At 39.9% G+C, this 20361-nt stretch overlaps 1 protein-coding gene across 3 annotated transcripts; it reads left to right on the plus strand.

The window, feature by feature from the left end:
- Positions 1-3737: 3737 nt before the first annotated feature.
- On the plus strand, positions 3738-18427 carry slc43a2b (solute carrier family 43 member 2b). Of its 3 annotated transcripts, none has more exons than XM_036143090.1 (15): positions 3738-3836; positions 4529-4805; positions 7704-7980; positions 8177-8232; positions 8311-8387; positions 10660-10752; positions 11782-11915; positions 12037-12233; positions 12339-12482; positions 12598-12615; positions 13382-13514; positions 15074-15206; positions 15908-15981; positions 16173-16296; positions 17348-18427. In XM_036143090.1, exons 2-15 carry the CDS (start codon positions 4646-4648, stop codon positions 17507-17509), a joined length of 1782 nt encoding a protein of 593 aa, XP_035998983.1. In that variant the 5' UTR covers positions 3738-3836; positions 4529-4645; the 3' UTR covers positions 17510-18427. The 3 variants fall into 3 exon arrangements, with proteins under 3 accessions (XP_035998983.1, XP_012710658.2, XP_035998984.1); XM_036143091.1 differs by having other exon boundaries at positions 3803-3890; XM_012855204.3 differs by lacking the exon at positions 12598-12615.
- The last annotated feature ends 1934 nt before the right edge of the window (positions 18428-20361 follow it).

The raw sequence follows: 20361 nt of genomic DNA on the forward strand, positions 1-20361 counted from the left end.
TTGCTGTGTCCCCAACATGGCTTTACACATTTGTACAGTGCACGACTAATCGTGTGCCATACTCCTTCCTTTTCCGGATGACTGAACAGTGCAACAATAAATCTTGGGAAATCTTTTTATAGCCAAAGCCTGCTTTAAACTTCTCCACAACTTTATCCCTGACCTGTTTGGTGTTTACCTTGGACCTCATGATGCTGTTTGCTCCCCAATAGTCTCTTAACCTCTGAGGCCGTCACAGAGCGGCTGTATTTGTACTGAGAACAGATCACACACAGGTGGACTCTATTCAGTCATTAGCAATCATCAGGCAACTTCTGAAGACAAGTGGTTGCGGTCAGAGAAAAGGGAGCTGAATGCTTTTACACACCACACTTTTCAGTTTTTTATTTGTTAAAAAATGGGTTAAATCATGTATGTTCTATTCACCTCACAATTGTATACCACTTCATGTTGGTCTTTCACATAAGATCCCAATAAAATATATGTATGTTTATAGTTGTAATGTGAGAATTTATAAACTATATATATATATATATATATATATATATATATATATATATATATATATATATATATATATATATATATATTTCAATGAAGCACGTGGCCTCACCCCCAAACAGTAGTTAATTTATGTGTGTCAAATGGAACTAAATAGCACCAAAGGCAGGTTGAGGAAGCACAAAAAGCTTAAATACATTTTGTTCTGTACTTGGAGTCTCTAGGAAAGCAGAAAAGCTCCTAGTCTGTCCAGGTGCTGCATGTGTATCTTTGTGTTGTTTTTGGGTCACATTTGTTCACGCCATTCAGTTTTCTTTGTTGTCTATTACATTTTGCGAACAATTGCATCACAGTATTTACTGCAGAGCTGCTGAACGAAGTTATGGAGGTCCAGCTTACCAATTTCGTGAAACCACCTTTTTTATTTCTGAGTATTTTGTAGTCTAAGCCAAAGAATGCTGAAGCTACAAATGGATAAGCCTTCGTCTCTCAGCATCCTACAAAAATGGCAAACAGGTGGAGCGGACCACTCGGTGAATGGCCTCATTTAGATTAAAAGAGACAGAACTAAAACGAGTTGCTTTCAGACTCACCTCAGAACAGGAGCGAAGTTGGGGTAAATTAATGAGGATTTCAGTTCCGCTTTATGTAGACCTAAGTATGTTAAATACAATGTATTTGAGCTGACCAGTAATATCGAATAGAATTTTTATTTATTTGTTGCTCAAAGGGGAAATTTCAGTGTATCAGCCACAAAGTGACAAGCAAGTGGAAGCGCACAAATACAATAATAAAAGTAAAAATAGAATCTGTAGCCTACTGTTGTGAGAAAAAAACAAAGAAAACTTTACACCACATTTGAAAGCAAATATTGTGGCATTTTAACCAAATAATGTTTAACAAAACTGAGTCAAAAGCCTTTCACTGCTTAAGGAAAATAGCCGCACAACAGTTTTCTACTAACTATTGCATAAAAAATGGCATTCGCCTGTTTAACAGCGACAGTGGTGTGTTGTTTTCTAAATCCCAAATGATGCTCAGAAATATAATTTCCTTCAACACGTTCTTTAGTTGTTAACGTATAAAGTTTTCAAGTAGACCTCTAGTTATTAATGTGTGTGGAATTATCTTCAGCAAACAAAAGGAGAACAGATGGATTTCCAATTGCGAGAGATCTTATTATTCAAAACAATTAGCCTAAGAATATACGTCATAGATTCTGCAAAAAATAAGAAATAACACTCTTGGCGATTAGAATCAGGAGATCGGTCTGCATGTAACAAGCTTTAGAGCTCCTTGGACTCCATTACCCTTGAAAGTTGGTGAAAGTTGGGGGCTTCAGCATTCAACTTTAAACTTGTCTTTATTTCAGTATGCCACTAATAAATGTGTTTACCTAAATTCAGTATCCAGTATCTTCCATGATGAAGCAGATCACTAATGAGGTGGATAAACCTTGTGAAGTAACTCTAAGTAACTGTTAACCTGCTGAAGCGATCACATTAGCAGATCTGAGGGATGGGCCATCACCATTTCCTGAAACACGCATTAAGCTTGTTATACAGGAGTGTTTCTTTCAACCTCTAATCTGAGAGTTTGAACTGTGTAACGGCACAAATTAGCATATCAGTGTTTATGTCCCCACAGTGATTGATTGGCATATTGATCACATCAGAGCCAGAGTCCACTGCAAGTTAAGAAAAACATCGTCCAAACTGAAAAACAACTTTTAACCATCATGGTTTTCTAAGCCCTCTAACGTTCAAACTAATAATTATAAAACTCTAAATCTTAAATAGATAAATAAAATAATGGTGATGGTTTTGTCTACTTTTAGAAAGTCAAATAAAGTAGTCCATAAGAGTCTATATAGTGATGTTTTAATTGTAAAACATTCTTGAAAAGGACAAAATAGCTCTTTAGCGCCAAATGGGAGCTGTGAGTTGGATACCAATTTGGGCATCATAACCCACAGATAACAGCGTTATTTTTTTTTACACATACAGGCGCCCACTACAGTAGCCGTGTTTCCATCAATGCTTTTTTTAATGCACATTTTGACATATTGAATGACAAACGGTTGATGGAAACGGCAAAATTCGAAATAACTTCCTCAATTTCGCAAAAAAAAAACAACAAAAAAAACTTTTTACACTCGCTTTTTTGAAATTTACGAAAAAAGGAGTTAATGCAAAACGGAAGATGGAAACACATCTGGGAAAAAAACAATTCTGACACAGCAAACGTTTACCTCACATGACTGATCTGCTGTTCCCGCCGTCGGATATTTCCATTAAGGACAAAGACTTGCATTTCTTTCTCAGCGTCTCCAGACAGTAGGTAAAATCGTCAATTCTAGTTGACATGACAGAACAAATAACATGCTGCCTGCTGGCAACACATTCCTGAAATCCTCTCTTAATGTTTTTTCAGATTGTGTGGTCCATGCTAGTTCGCAACCTCGACTTCCTCTTTATTATGGCCATGCGTATCGTCAACCTCTGACAAAACAGTGCTTTGTGTAGCGTGGTAAACTTGTTCCGAACCAATAGATGGAAACAACGTCTGATTCGCATTTTCTTTTTTGCGACATTTTAAATGTTTGCCCAAAACTCTCATGACAATTGGATAGAAACATGTCCTAGTGACACGACATGCAAATAAGCAACAACAACAACAACAAAAAAAACTGTTGGGAGCTCGTATGCTGCCCCTTTGTCATGCTTCCCTGGGCAGGGAGCCACAATCCTCATCTTGATAGCCGCTACCGCTTAAACCTGAACGTACTGTAGCTCGTAAACAAAGCACTGCAAGCACCTGAAAGCCGCTCTCATGAGCACTGAAACTGCGTCAAGGCTTTGTTCTGCTCTCCTGATCAATCAATAGTTACGACTGATCCACAGAACTGTTGACTCCCGCAGATATGCCGTGTTCTCAGACACTGTTTTGCGTGATTAATCCACTTCACTCATACGCAAACCATTGTGCAACGACTGACAACGTCAACCTTAAAATGTCCCCGTAGCGCTGAGCTTTTCCAAACCCTTCCCATGACCTCTGCTATGGGGGCATGGCATTAACATTCCTAGATGTATAAAGTTGCTAAACAGATGAATGGTTCGTTTCAACGGCAATGCCCTCAAGATAGGTCTTTCTCAGAAAATTGAAGGCTGATCAGAGTGCACACGTTGCACTGTGAAAATTCAATAGGGGGCGCCCTTTGCTGAGTGCCTGAGTACATATAAATGTTGCTTTTCACGGATTCGTGGTCACTGGGAGCCAAGACAGAGATCAGAGAGCTGGACGATTTGTAACACTGCCTGCAGCCTGCAGTGGTGAGAATTTTCTATCTTTTCTATACACAGCCGAAGAAAGAGAAAAGAACAATGGTGATATTATTTTTTTATCTTCATTTATGTATCACTGGAAAGAAATTACTATTCTGTGCAAACTCGTTTCTCTTACAATATTAGCCTTTGTAGATGCCACTCTTTATAGGTATTTGCTAGTTCTGCAGCTCATTTGTGTTATGTTTCAATGAAGCAACAAGCAAAGTGTTGGATGCACTACAGTACTTGCAGACTTTTTTAACAGTCGGATGGACACGAGAGGACATTTGGGGAGGGGGGTTGCATGGGAGGTCATCTGTTGTCCAGTCTTCAGACCAGTCTGGACCAGTTTAATGGCCCGATAGAAACTGCGTGATGCCAGGAATAGACGCTTCCTATGACTTTATTAACTGTAATGTGGCATTCTTCCAGCAGCTGGATGGTGTATTGAACTGTGTCCGCATTAATACCAAAAACCCGCCATCATTTACAAGAATATGGTGTTCTTTTTTTTTTTTTTGCAGAGGGAGGTTTTAAACCAATCATGTAGGAATGCAAGATGCAAATCAGCACCCTACTTACTTACCAAATAGTGCAAAGTTAAAAGTACTTAATCCTGTCATTTTATACAAAGCAAGCCCTTGAGTTGAGCAATAGAGCGACTTTACAACCTCCCCCACCCACTTCTCTTTTCACAGATAAGTGAGCCGCCCGTCCTCATCCTGAGCGTCAGTCGGGGAGGCTCTCTCTACACTCTTCCAGCTCTCTGCTCCTTGCCTCTGTCTTTCTGAAGCTTCTCCTACTCCCCGTCTGCCATGGCTCCCACCCTCACCACGGCCTTCGCCAGGCGCTGGTGGATGGCGGTGACCGCCATCATTGAGAACCTGCTCTTTTCTGCTGTGCTGCTGGGATGGGGCTCGCTCCTCATCATGCTGAAGTCAGAGGGCTTTTACTCCTACCTTTGCAACGAGGAGGGTGAGTTTGAATGTTTACGTTAGCATTACGATCATCTGTTTGATTTTTCAGTCATTTCAACCTTCAGAAAGTAAGGCATTCAGGTTAAATCTCCCCTCAAAGCACTCTGCAAATATTCCTTAAAGTAAAGGCAGGGAAACGGTGGTGCTTTGACTGTAATTAAAGCGTGGGAACGTTGTTGTTTTTTTTCCTCAAGAGATGTCAAGCAACACTGCTACCTTCCTGTCTCCTCCATTCTTTGTAAAGAAAAAGAGTTATCTGTGAGGACGTCCAAGACTGTTTTCGGGGGCTCTGGGGGTTTGACTGGATCAGGCAAACTAGAGCAAGCAAGGAGGTATAAGCAAAGTGGTCCAAAGGAGGAAAACAGAGAAAAGAATGCGCTTTGTCTCTTGAATGTGACAGGGTATCCTTTTTTGCTCTACTTGCCTCTGTTAACTTACAGTAGCTGACGACAGAGACACAGGCCTATTGACAGAAGACAGATAAGCCGAGAATAAAACACATACAGTGAGGCAGGTGCCTCACTGTAGCTCCTTTAAAAGCAAACCTTTTTCTGAAGTGATTTTTTTAAATTCTTCCTTTTCTAAATGTTTCTATATTGTGCCTAGAATTTTTAAGAACAGATACAGCACACTCTTCTTGAACCTAGTTTTTTTTTTATATATATATATAAAACCAACATTTAAAGAAATCAGTTGATAGCTTAGATTGCTTGGAATTAGAGAACATTTAGAACAATGTTGGTTTTGTTTTAAAGCCTGAGTTTATGGAATAAAAAAAAAAAAGCTGTGTTTTATCCAAATAATATTTTAATGCAAAGGTGGAGAGCCTTGCTGAACAATGTATCCCCAGAGCATGATGCTACTACCGCCATGTAAAATACAGGGTTAGCTGTCTGCCAGAGATGGTGTTTTGCATGTTTTCTAAAAATAATAATAATAATAATATTAATAATAATAAATAAAACTTCAACAGTGGTCTCATGTGACCAGACCATCTCCCTCCACAGTGCATTTTAAAGGGCTTATGGAGGACAGCAAGCATGGCTTTTAATGGTTTCTTTTCTGCAATGGCTTTCTTCTTGGAGTGCACAACCAATAGTTGTGCTTCTGACAGATTCTTCTACCTCCTCTAGAATTGAAAGCCACAATTTAGTGACTTTTGATCCCAAATTGTTATTTAGGGGTATCAGAGTGAAGATGCCTGAATACAAATGCACAACGCACTCACATAGTTTTATTTGGAAAAAAAAAAGAAACAATTAGTAGCGTTTCCGCACCACTTCACAAGTATGAAACATAGAAGCATTCTAGGCCTGTGGAGGTTTTCTCTGAGATCTCCCACACCAGTTTTATCTCGTTCTGATGACACAAGAGCAACAAAAAAAAAAAAAACAGCATCTCAGCTATTTTCAGCCATGTGATGCGTGAGTGAGGAACAGAGAGTTCCCCATCAGGCATTTATTACCAGTAATATGGAAGTTTAAAGGTGCTGATAAAGACCAGGGAGGGAGCGAAGTCTGATAGAAAAGTGATGAGCCGTAAAAGTTAGACGACCTGCGTGGGTATAAAATCCAGATGAAAAAGATAGCGATGGGGTTGAGGTGAGGGCTTCCTCGTGCAAGCTGGGTAACAGAGTGACCACGGCTTAATCAGCGAGAGGAAACCGGGCGGTATAGTCTGAGTTCATGTCGATACTGCAGATTTCCTCTTTCATTTGTTCAGGAACATTTGTGTTTTTTGTTGTTTTTTTTCATCTGAGGCCCCCTCCTCTTCACTTGTTGATATGTCTGCCTATAAAAGCAACATTTTCCTCACATCTTGTACGCACAACAAATACTCGAGTTACTTTTTGAGTTTTTCCCCTTTACACCCAAAGGGAGACGTAAATACAAAAGAAGCAAGGATCCGAGCATCTCTACCAGTTGGTCTCCTTCCTGGACTTTTGTACCTTTTCCCATAATAACCTGCCGGTTCTGATAACACAGATCAGTTAATTGCCTCTGCCAACTGATCTGATTTTTTTTTATATACACGTGCGTTCTAAAGTCTCGTTAAAACCCAGACAGCTTTTCTGCCTAAAAGGATTTGAGGCCAAGTTTATCTGCGTTCCTGCTTAATTTTCTTCTTTCTCTGCAGTTTCTTTTTTTTTTTTTTGGCTGACATGTTGCATTTTTTAGTCTGAGGTTTACCACACAGATATCCCAGGATGAGTTCATTCCACATGACACGGCTCTATGTCATGATCCTACGAATGAACAGAAGTGCAAACCATACATTTTATCTAACTTGAAGTCATGACTTTCCTTATAAGTTAATGTAGATTGAAAAGGGAAATAGAAATTAAAAAAAATACCTTTATTCTTGTGTCTTAACTTAAATTCACTGCAAAAAACGGAACTAAAAATAAGTAAAATGTTCTTAAAATGAGTGTATTTTTCCTTGATTTGGCAGTAAATAAAATGATCGCCAATAATAAGATTTTTGGCTCTTAAAATAGGAACACTCATCTCCATCGTCTTATTTCAATGCAGTAGATCTAATTACTTATTTTATGGGTCAAAATATTCGTTCCATTGGCAGATAATCTTATTTACCTGGTCAAATCTAGGACAAAAACACTAATTTTAAGAACATTTTACTTATTTTTAGATCCGTTTTTGCAGTGTTGAAGTACATAGATGTACACAAAGGTGAAAATAGAAAATAAAAAATAAGGAGACTGAGCAGTTAGAGTAAAACTGCCACATATGAAACTAAATACTATACCCTTAATAGTTGTTTAATGTAGCATAATCAAAATAGCACAATCAAAATAGCACAATCAAAATATCAAAGAAGTGTGTAACTCAGTAAGGTTGCATCCTTTTCCCTTTTATAATTTCTTCGTGTTGTTCAGGTAACAGCTCCAGCTACAATCTGTCTCAACCCGTGACGACGCCGGCATCCGACGAGGACTCCGAATACTTCGAAGACGATCTCGGAGACGGGGTGGAGATGAAGCCCCTGGTACCGGAGGGGCCCCTGAGGATGAACGGCTGGCTCATCTGCAAAGAACAGGACGAGATGCTGAACCTGGCTTTCACAGTCGGCTCCTTCCTGCTCTCAGCCATCACACTCCCTCTGGGGATTGTCATGGATAAATACGGGCCTCGGAAACTTCGACTGTTGGGCAGGTGAGCACAGAGAGAATGAAATATCAGGTCATATTTATTAAAATAGTATGCATGTATGGGATACGAAGTTGTCTTATATTCTTGTCAAAAGGAGAACAAAAATGTATTTCTAAGAGATAGCTCAACAAGAGTACAAAAAAAATGTTTTGGTTCTTGTTTGTCATTAGAAATGCTTGTCGCAATCATCTGTTTTCAGCACTTGCTTTGGCTTTTCCTGTCTACTCATTGCCTATGGATCCTACAAACCAAATGGTGAGTCCGTGTGATCCATCTTCCAAACCTACATGGGATACAGAGATTGCTGGCAGTCTAATGCTGTCTCTCTTTCAGATCTCTCTGTTCTTATCTTCATCGCACTCACTTTCAACGGCTTCGGAGGCATGTGCATGACCTTCACCTCCCTCACGGTAAGTGGCCGTGCCACTTTGGTATGCTTTGCAGTCTTTGTGCTGTGGAGTTGTTGCACCTGCTGCCTGTTTTTTGACCAGATGTCTATACCCCTGTGTGTCTGTGACACTTTCCTATTACTGCTTTGTAGGAATAGATAACTGACTCCATGCTTGCTTAAAGTCTTCAATCTCCAGTTTTTTTGTTTGTTTGTTTTTTTTGGGGGGGTGCAGCATAAGTTTATTTCCACTTCATAATTTTCCCCATTGTGCATTGTGCTGGTCTGTCACATGAGAACTGCATGAAACATCATTATTTAAAGGTTACAAAGTGTAAAAAAAATTTAAAGAATGTGAATATTTTTGCAGGTCACTGTTAGTAAAGGTCCAAAAGAGGCTAAAAAAACAGTTTGCATGACTGACTCAGTACTTAAAGGTGCATAGTGCAAGTTTTTAAGTTAAATATTAGTTCTTTTCTTTCCCATATGTGGCCTTAAAATGAGTTATCCCCTATTTACCACAGTTGCCTCCATAGGCTGGATTAGTCAGTTTATGAGCGAGGGATTCTGGCTCTCGTTCACTTGGCTACTTTGTTGAGTGTCCAGCGTAAACAATGCATTGACAAGAGAATATTTATTACTTTTGTAATATTTATCACTTTCTTTCCTCAAAAGAGATCACACCCCTAAACAAAAAGACCTGCGCAGTAGCAGCGGCAGATGCTTTTCCTCTTCCCCCATGCACCTGCGCAACACTGGTGTAATTTCATCTTGTCGCCAGAGGGGGCATACATCTGCAAAAACTCTGGAACTTGCGCCATACTCCTTTAAGTAAAGTTACTGCACGAAACAGAGCCTCATTTCATAGCTCTTAGCTTCATTTGACTGTATCTGATTTTGCACACCGAACTTCAGGACCAAAACAAGTGGGCCATGGGTACAAAGGCAAAGAAAAATAACCCCTTGACCTTAATTAATTCAAGGAATGACTGGGTGGATGCCTCTCTGTTCATTTGCATTCTTGCCCCACTGTTTTGCCTGCTCCTGTTGCTTCCTCTCGCCATCACTTTTAGCCTCTGATAACTCTGTCAGGAGTCCATGACGCTACCATGGTGACGCTGTTCACTGGAGAAGGGCTCTTCACCAGTAAATCTCTGTGAAACATCATTCCTCCAAAAACAACACGGGCTAAATCATCTCTACTGTTCAGTCCGGTGCACGCCTTTAAATGTCTCATTAGCCGAAGCCATGGGCACCGGGTTTCCACAGTGTGCATAAAACCATGTCTTTACCCTCGCACGCTGCTTCACCTTGTCTCCCTAACAACCTCATACACAGTAAAAGAAAGCCTTAGTGTTGGGTTAATCATTAAAAACAAACTAGATGGGTGGCTCCTTGAATATAAGTTCTCTGCAGAGCCTATAGCCAGAAAATGACTACTAGGAACCACTCAGTGTTATGCAGACTGTATGATACAACATGTTAAGTGACTTTTCTTTGTGCGACAGCGGATACATTTCTATTGGCCAGGTTTGACCAGTACTTCTGGCTGATCTCAGTGCTGGGAAATAACAATAAACTGGTTGGCCACTGTATTAAACCCCCCTCCCCAGTCTTATGTAATTGAATGTGCTTGTTGTTGTTCAGTCACTGAAAAACGGGAGCAGTCCGTGAATGCCTTTTTGTTGGTTGGGTCGCCAGTTTTGTCCTCTAACTCTGTCATCCTCCACGTCCCATTGGAGCAGTGGGAAGTGGAACAAAGCAAAATGTAAAAAAAATAAAAAAATAAAAAATGAACTCACTACCCTCTCCATCTTGTGTGCTCAGTCGCTGTTTTCTGGACCAGTTCTAAGCATCATTTCCCCTCATTCACCCCCCCCAGCCCCCCCGAATGTTTCAGCTGTGTAGACCCCATCAGCTAGCCGAGAGTTTTTTGGGGGGCGTATGGGACAGCTGTGTGCACATGTGTGTGTTATGCTTAGACCCGTCCCATGTCCTTATGTTGTGTTTTCATCTCTGATTTTGAACCATTTTGGTCCCCAATGTGCCCTCCGACCTGAGTGTCATCGGGCATCATCGTCACAGTGCCCCCATACTATCCCCCATTTCCAAATAAGCACAGCTGACACAACTATGATGCTAGTTGGAGTTTGTTTAACCTTTATGCATACATTCACAGGGGAATAGACCTCATTTAGCGTAGATCTTTGAGAAGAAGCCGATTTTGAGATTACAGTCTGGGCAGTATTTGCTAATCTATGGTGTTTTTTCCCTTATTTTCCTTTATGTTTCAGCTGCCTAACATGTTTGGAAACCTTCGTTCTACCTTCATTGCCCTCATGATTGGTTCTTATGCTTCTTCTGCGGTCACGTTCCCTGGAGTCAAGGTATAAAAATGTTGTCTGTCTCATAAACTTTAATTGATTTCAAACAAAACGGACAGCTGCATTAGGATTGGTTGAATGCTCTCTGATGTGTACAGCTATTCAGAGATGGGGTTTTTTTATTGTTGAAGTCTTTATTTTGAAGCAGCACTCTGGTGAGAGGTTTACATACCATAGCCATAAGCACTCGTGTCACATAAATTCTGGGTGTGTAATAACGTATTTCAATATATGTCTTCTTTGTTTGTTTACCCAGTTGAAAGATTACGTAACATAAGAAACAGGATTTGCTTAAATCCAGACATGGTAAATATTTGACCCATAAACTTATAGATACAGTCCCACTAACATATATTCAGATGTAACGTCTTGCATCATTCTGTCTGGATATTTGACCACATACAGTGTAGATACATTTTAGCCTGTATTCATAATGTTGACTCCCTGTGGGTGAGAGAAAATCCTAAATAAATTCAATTTAGTTTTTTTTTTATGATGAGATGGAGCTTTATTGACACAACGGAAAAATTAATCCGTTACATCTGCTCTTGTAAAATAGTTAAGAAATATAGAACAAAATTGAAATGATCAAAATTGAATGTTGTACAATAATTACACCCAATAAATAAATAAATATATAATGATCACCCAGGGTGAGAGTATGTAAACTTTTCACCAGAGCTGTAAGAACAGACCAATTCAAACCATCCCTTAACAATAAAATGTTTATTTGTTGTTGTTGTTGTTTTGTTATCATTCCAGGAATTTTTTATATAAAATTATCTACTTTGGACATGTGTATATTCACAGAACAGGATGATATTGAAATATTCCAATCTCAGATAAATACACATAAAATACGATTTAAATATAGAAAGAAGCACACTAATTGGAGGTGTCCACACTAAATTAGATATTACACAGAATTATGTTGAAAGGAAGTCTTCTTTTATGGATATTTTGATGCATAGGCAATTCTAAATAAAAATAGAAAGGGTCCACTTCATTTTAAATCTATTTGTTCTTGCACAGGTCATCTATGATTTAGGCATCCCATTCATTACCATTCTTGTGGTGTGGGCTTCCTGTGCTGGACTGGTCTTCCTGAACTGCTTCTTCAACTGGCCACTGGAACCCTTCCCAGGACCCGAAGATATGGACTACACGTTAGTAGCCCAAACGCCGACAGTGACGAGCGAAAGCGCACGGCCTGCAGAAATCCTACTCCCGCTGAGAGCGTTTGATCAAAGATTATGTAACCGTTTATTCTCTCCTCGGCTTTCTCAGTGTGAAGATCAAGTTCAGCTGGCTGGGCTTTGACCATAAGATCACAGGGAAGCAGTTCTACCGCCAAGTGACCACAGTGGGCCGCCGCCTCAGCGTCAGCAACAACGTCAAACAGAAGGAGGTGGTCGGCAAGGACGGACGCACTCTCTGCCTCTCCACCATGGACCTGGAAATGGACTGCAAGCCAGAGGAACAATGTAAGAGTGCAGCGGGCACTTAAAATTCCCCCGAAATGTCCCTAATGTCCCTAAATAAATCTGATTGTTCTCCTGCTCTAAGTCTCTTGCTCTTGTCGCCTGCAGCTGAGTCTTTTCTGAAGAGCATCATGAGCCCCATTTTCCTGCTCAGCGCTCTGACCATGTCCATCACTCAGCTCCGTCTCCTGTTCTACATGGGGGCCATGAACAGCGTCGTGGAGGTGCTCTGCGACGGAGACCTCAACACAGGTCAGTCTGTTTACGTCTGACACGCGTCTGTCCGTGCGCAACAACAGACAAACTACACCTGTTTGGCTTGTGTCGTGACCGAAAAGCAACTGAATGCAACGTTTTTTATTTTCAGTGGAAAGGATGGAAGTTGGTGAGACAAAAGGCCTTCCAGCTTTACCGGTAGTTTAGGTTATTAGACATGAAGCTCACACCCATAGAGCGTGACTTGTAGTTTTCTCAGCTGACTTAGTGGTTGTCCTTAACCGAGTCCTTCGGCTGTCACACGGCTTTAATCTGAAGCCACCGGTACCACACTGTGAAAACGGATCTAAAAACAAGTAAAATGTTCTTAAAGTTAATCTATTCATCCTTGATTTGAGCCATTAAATAGGATTATCTGCCAATGGAATGAGTATTTTTACCCCTAGATATCCTGCACTTGAAATAAGATGATGGACATGAATTGTTTCTATTTTAAGTGGGAAAATCTTATTCTATTCGCAAATCATCTTATTTATCTGCTCAAACCAAGGACAAATACACTTATTTAAAGAAAATTTTACTTATTTTCAGTTCTGTTTTTGCAGTGCATTAGTTTACTCATTAACAACTTCACCAGAAGAATCAGCAGAACAAACATCATCCACCGTTTCACTTGATTCGCCTTTCATGCATCACTGCTTTTGAAACCACAAATACCCCCTTTAATGGCAACATATTGACTTTAGAACAACCTTGTTGCACTCTAACATCTTACACAGCTTATTAACTGTACTGACTAACCGTCTAACCAGCTGATCGCTAGCCCCGCTCTTGCCATTTGGCTTACGCTAACTTTTTTTAAAACCTTTTCTCAAAGATTTTAAATTATACTCCCATTAACAACAGTTCTGATTTCATTCCTGTTTGATCCTCAGTGAGCCTGTACTCCTCCATCTTTGGCGTGCTGCAGCTGCTTTGCCTGATGACCACCCCTGTGATTGGTCAGATCATGGACTGGAAGTTAAAGGACTGCGACGATGGGGAAGAAGACAAAGAACCCTTAAGCAAGTGGGTAAAAACTGAGTGTTCATTGGTTTCCTCACTGCGATAACATACAAATTCACAGAGTAGTGGCGGCAAAATGAAAGATGCTAGTTTCTATGAAAGCAGTTGGTTAATTTTTAAAATGGGAGTACATTTAAAACCAGATATTTCCATACATGATAAACAGCACATGTCCTTTTTTATTTCTCCTCGCTGTTTGAAGTTAAATCAGACCTAATCTTTCCTGTCAGTTTGATTAACAAAATAAAACACTTTTGTTAAATAAAAGATTATTTTGAACATTTTCTTCAACGTCAGACATTTAGGTAGACTAAATTTAGATGCCATTAACCAACTTTGCAAAGCAAACATGCTCAAAGCACGGTGTTTATTCTAATAGGTTATTGCAAAACCTTTTAGTTATTTGGAGGAACCTCTGTGGATGTGTTTGAAAGAAGCACTTCAACGCAGTTTTCTCATGTGACATCGTGGAAAAATGAAAAGAGATTAGCCAAAATATTAATTCACCCTTGAGTAAAATTTACAGATATCTCAAGGGACTAGTTTAATCTGTTCAAGAAATTATATGCAAGTATAAACCACACGGGAATGTTGTTGGGAATGCTGTTATGTGGTTCAGGCAGAGAAAGGTTTGGTACTCTAGAGAGAGAGAGTGGGAGAGAGAGAGAGCGTGTTTTGGTGCAAAATGTGCAGATCAACTCCCGAACAACAATAAAGAACACTGAGAAGATGTTGGCTGAGGCTAGGAGCAGAGTTTCATTATGCGTAGGGGAAGACCATTGTTCTCTAATGTCCTGTGGTCTGATGAAACTGAAACTGAAGTGGTTGGCCAAAATGACCAGGATTGCATTTGGAGGAAAAAGAGGAAAGTTTGGAGGCATGAAAACATCATCCTAACTGTGAAGTATATGGGGTGGCAGTATGGTGCTGTGGGGATTTTTCTACTGCAAGACGGACTTGTACATTTCACAAAATAGGAATGAGGAAATGTTGGAAATACTGAGGCCAGAAAGTTGCAAACGGTTCTCCCAAACGGACAATGACCCTAAGCATGCCAACAAATTACTTCCATGGTGATTTTGATGGTTTGGGAGTTAACGAGTTTGTCCTGTAACTGGCTGATTGCTGGTTGGATCCCCCGAATGAAGCATAAAGCGATCGTCAGACATGGTAAAGCGCTATACAAGTACAAGTCATTTACCATAGTGGCTTCAGGACAACAAGGTTTTTAAGCGGTCATCACAAAGCTCGAATTCCCTGATGAAATCTGTAGCCAGAACCAAAAAGGTGTGTGAGAGCATGGCAGCCGTCAAACCTGACTCAGTTACACTTGTTCTGTCAGGAGGAATGGGCCAGAATTCTTGCAGACTACGTTTGTGTAACAGTTTCCAATGATTAAGAGTTGGGGGTTTTTATATAAAGAATGTGTACATATATGGTTTCAAATGTATGTCGGATGACGGATGGATTTTAGAGACTTATATTCTTTTGGTGAGTGTGTAAATTTGAAGTCATGATGTTACTGCCTTATAATCCCGCTTCTTTCCTCTTTCAAATTCCAGAGGTGAGAGTAAGACAAAGCGCAGAGACCGAAAGATCCAGAAAGTGACCAACGCTCTGCGAGCATTCGTCCTCACAAACCTGCTTTTGGTGGGATTTGGTATTACCTGCCTGGTGCCAAATCTCCAATTACAGGTGAGCTAATGATGTCCCTTGGATGCTGTTTTTCTTCAATGTCCTCACCAGCTCTATGTCCATATGCTAAGCTGACTTTACTGTATCAAGCTGAAAAGAGATGTTGCCATCTCAATGCACACCAGCACTATCCGGCTAAAGAATAAACTTAATTAACGTCACATAAGATGCAAGAACTGATATCCTCAGTGGCTAGCTTGCCATGGACTAAAAACATGTAGTCTGGCATAGTTCAAATTTACAGATAAGGACAAATTTATTGGCTTCCCTGAATGAAGACGTGTAAAAAAAAGTGCAAAAGGAATTCATCTTTTATTGCAGTGCGGACTGAGATGACCATAAGGGATTATATGTTTTTAAAGATTTTCCTGATGAAAGACTCACTGATGACATATTTTCAGATTGTTTTTTTTTTTTAAACCTCCTGTTATTTCAACGAGTTGATGATGAACTCTAGTCACTCTAGTCTCTAGTCAGCTTAAAAAATAATTAGTTTTTTAAAAATCAGGATATTTTCCCCCCAATTAATAAATGTGATATAATAAAAGATCAACTTATTTAAATGATTTTTACACAACATTTAGGACAAATTTGTTTGTGTCTACAGTTAGGAGGACAGCTCTTTGCTCTTAATTGAGCAGGTCTGACGTTTAAAACCTTTATCGTTAACAGAGGTTTGTTCTGCTTTCATGTTTTCTCAGATCGTCTCATTCATCCTGCACACTGTGGTGAGAGGATTCATTCACTCTGCAGTCGGGGGCCTTTATGCTGCTGTGTACGTATCGCCATCATTTTGACTTCTCATGCACGTTTTAATTTTAACCGCCTGGGGTGCCTGCACACTAATCTTGAACTATCATTTGTATTCGAGCGTTTAACGCATACAGAATGTGATGATGTTGCTTGTCCGTATGTAGAAGATGCTTCAAGACGAGAAACTGAACTGAGGTCCTCTGCCTATTTTAGGTATCCCTCCTCTCAGTTTGGCAGTTTAACAGGGATGCAGTCTCTGGTCAGCGCCGTGTTTGCTTTGCTGCAACAGCCCCTGTTTTTGGGGATGATGGGACCACTTGAAGGAGATCCTTTCTGGGTAGGAATAATCACCCATTCAAACACATTCCACGACCAAACTCTAGTGACTAGCTCAAGTAGTTATGAGCAACGGCATTTTTTAAACAGTTTGTAACATTAAAAAACCTCAAAATTTAGGCCTTACGTTAGGATTTTATTGGATAGATAGACCAACTCAACATAGTGGATAATTACTTTGATGAAAATGTATACGTGATTGTTTGTTTTTTCAGAGATGATCTGTATTTATTAATCAGGAAATGATTAAAACTCCTCTCCACATGATTTCTGACCTAAACGATGCATGATATGAACAGCGTAGTGTGATCGAGCCACCATCACTTTTATACCGCTTCATAAAATTCAGTGCAACCAGTCCCCTTCAAAGATTATTTAAATAGCAAAGTGAGACTCCCTGTGTGTGACTACATGTCGTTATAACTAGAACTTGAAGAAGGTGCTCTGATCAGATGGGTCCAAAATTGAAGTGCAGCACAAAAATGTTCTGTGCACTGCAAAAACAGATCTAAAAATAAGTAAAATGTTCTTAAAATTAGCGTATTTATCCTTGATTTGAGCAGGTAAATAAGATTATCTGCCAATGGAATGAGTATTTTGATCCCTAAAATAAGATAATTAGACATACTGCACTTGAAATAAGATGATTGAGATAAATTGTTCCTATTTTAAGTGCAAAATTCTTATTCCATTGGCAAATCATCTTATTTACCTGCTCAAATCAAGGACAAATACACAGATTTTAAGAACATTTTACTTATTTCTCGTTCCGTTTTTGCAGTGTGCCTTCCAGCTGTGGCTGCAGCTGAAGGTGTTTGAGCAAAGTACTCACTCAGGGGGGCTGGATATCACACATTTTATATTTTTTATCATTAAAAAAAAGAAAACCATGGAATGATTAACCTTCCATTTCGTAGCCATCCACTTCATTGTAAAATAGATGTTTCTAAATTGTTACGTGGACGTGCTGGAGAACTTTGAGAAGCACTGTACAAACACAAGCGCACCAACTAAAATCCTACAACACTGCTAACTCTGGCGTCGTCCTGCAGGTCAACATTGGGCTCCTTGCGCTCAGCATGCTGGGCTTCCTGCTGCCCTTCTACCTGATCTGGTACAGGCGGACGCTCCATCGGGAACTACGGCAGAAAGCCGAGGACGCCAAGATATACATCAAGATCAACGGCTCAGAGATCCCAGAGGCCTTCGTTTAAAAGGGACCAAACCGCGTGTAAAGCAGGCATCTCCTAAACACGGCGAACATGAAAATGTGCAACATCTCCAAACGAAAGAAAACACCACTTTTATTTCATTTTTTTTAGTTTTTACAAAGTCCCAAAACGAAAAGCTGCTGGGATTTGTGCCGCAGAAATGAATCCAAGGGACAATTGATGAGGATAAATGACAGAACACACAGGGGAGATGGAGAGCAAATAGGAGGAGAAACTGTGAAAGGAAAGAGGCGCCATGCCATCTGTATTCCCCCAAATCCTCAAAGCTCTCCTTGCTTCCTTTTCCTCCTGACCTTCAGGGTGTTTTCCTGCATTTACTTTGCTTTAACTTGCCCCACGTGAGCGGAGAACGGATACACGTACTCCTGGTGCTCTGACAAGGTCATTCAGCATCACCTTCCCGACTAACCTCCTTAAAATCGGAGGGTGATCCGATTGTGATGGGGTTTACTCCTATGTGTTATATGTTGGCTGCAAATCATCCAGATCCCTAGCGTTGTGCTACTTATCTGTACATCTGCTGGATTCCCCCCCCCCCCCAAGAGATTGTGTAAAGGAAATGTGGAGTAAGTAGGATGACTAAGAGTTCAGACATGTTGCTGATGATTCTCTGGCGAGCAGAAGAGACAGTCATTAATGTTTTGTAACACTAACATCTGATGATACTATTCCTGTAGCTTGAAGGTTATCGCAGTGCTGTGTGTTTCTTTTTCATAGTGAAATCAGATAGATTTTTTTTTTTATCTTTTTCAATAAATTGTCCATGTATGTTTAGAGTATTTATTTTATCTTGTGTGTTAGTTTTAGTTTAGTTTTTTTCTTTCATTTTACACAAATGTCTTTGAAATTAACTTTTTAATTAAAAAGGGAAAATCGACTGAATTTTCACACATATCTTTACAACTATTCTACATCTTGGACTACATGGTCACGGTGACTCAATGTATAAAACTGCTATCACTCAGATGTCTTCATTTAAATCAGTTTTTCCTCCAGTCTGCCTCCTTCAAAGAGAAATTCAGCACTTTTACTCCTATTCCACAAAAACCCAGCTCCTGGCGGCACTTTCTCTGGATGATTGGCGCTATAACCCCCCTTTCTTTCTTTTATGTGTGTATTTATTTTATCCTAACATTTTCAACTAAAGTTTTTTTTTTTTTTTTTTTTTGTCGACTCTTAACTTTTCTGCACCGCTCTGATGTATGTTTGTGTTCTGTTTCGTTTGCTTGGAGCTTTTTCTGCACTGAACGAAGACAAAGTAGAGATATTTTATTGCTACACAGTTGCCTGTGTCGAGTATGGAAGAACCCGGTGGAATTTAATAAAGATTGTTTTCCTTTTTTTCCACTCACGTTGTTTGTTTTAAAGTTCTTCCAACACCAACCAGGAGGTGGCAGTGTTAGGCTTATGTTTCGGTTTGTACAAAGTACACAAGTCTTCTGCAGACCACCATCAAATTATGGCACAGAAACACCTGAAGGATGAACATTTAACACAAAAATGAAAAAAAAAGTGCTCTGCAAAGCTGACAGAATCTGCATGTGCACAAAGGAGCTCAAATGTAACCTGAAAGTACAACAAATGTGATAATTATTTGTAAGTGTATAAAGGAAAGCCATTATTGAAGGAAACCCATAAGAAATTCAGTAGCTCTGATCAGGTGAGATCAAAATCTAATATGCTGGCCTACAAGAAAAATGCCCACATGGCTAGTAGAAGCGTTTTGCTGTGGGAATGATTTTCTTTAGCGGGGGCAGGGAAGCTTGTAAGAAGATGGTTCTGACAGATTATGACAGGATACGTTTAAAATAAAAAATGAAAAAATAAATACCCTGTGAAAGAATTGCCTTGGGCACAAATAAGCTCACATCACCTCTGAAAACGGTCAAAATGCTCAAAACACCAGCCAGTTTTATGAGAATCCTAACAAAGTGTCTCTACATTCCACGGCCTGGAAATTTGCTCAGGCGTGATCAGCATAAGCTGTTTTCTCACATCTAGGTGGTTGGTCTTTACAAGTCTGTCAGCGCTCTGCTCTGCCACCTGATATCACTGTTGAGCAAGTTTTTATCACTTAAAGCTTGCACCTCTCACCACCTGAGACGAGACGTGCGAAATCATCATTCACATCAGAGGTGGAGGGCTGCCGGAGCGCCGCTTTTCACGAAACAGCCGAAACCACAGCATCTTACGAGTAAGAGCATAATCAAAAGTGGTGCATTGCCTTTTGTAACAGTTTGGTCTCAGCTAGAACTAGAACATGAATATTTTTCGAAACCCATCGCACACATTTGTGGTTGTCTTCCTTTTTATTTCTTTATTTTTATTTTTTGCTTGGTCATTTGTTTTGCACATACGTTTCGTAAAAGATAGGTTCAAGGTGTTTTAGGGTTTTTGGAGCTGGTGAAAAGCTCTCAAAGAGAGCTCATATTTTGGGGGTTTTGCAAAAACTCCATGACAGCCAATAGATTAACTTTACCATAGTTGTTTGGGAGGAATGCTGGGGGGCAAAAAAAAGAATAAAATAAATAAAAGCCATTGAGTGAATTTCTGGTAAAGTACCTCATGCCCACAGTTGCATACAGTGGAGGATTTGTGATGCTGTGTGGCTGTTTCACTTCCTAAGACCCTAGTAGCTTTGTCATTGTGCTGAACATCATGAATTCTTTGTAATATCTATAACACTTCAAATGAAAAAGTGTGGCCTTTGCCATAAAACTGAAAATTGATCATTCCTTGGTCTTTCAGCAGGATAATAATTTTAAGCATATGGCCAAATAAACAGACATAGTAAACCAGCAAAATAAAGACCTAATCCCTTATAGCAGATCTGT

Source organism: Fundulus heteroclitus, chromosome 11 (assembly GCF_011125445.2).
Source record: "Fundulus heteroclitus isolate FHET01 chromosome 11, MU-UCD_Fhet_4.1, whole genome shotgun sequence".
Classification (NCBI taxonomy): Eukaryota; Metazoa; Chordata; class Actinopteri; order Cyprinodontiformes; family Fundulidae; genus Fundulus; species Fundulus heteroclitus.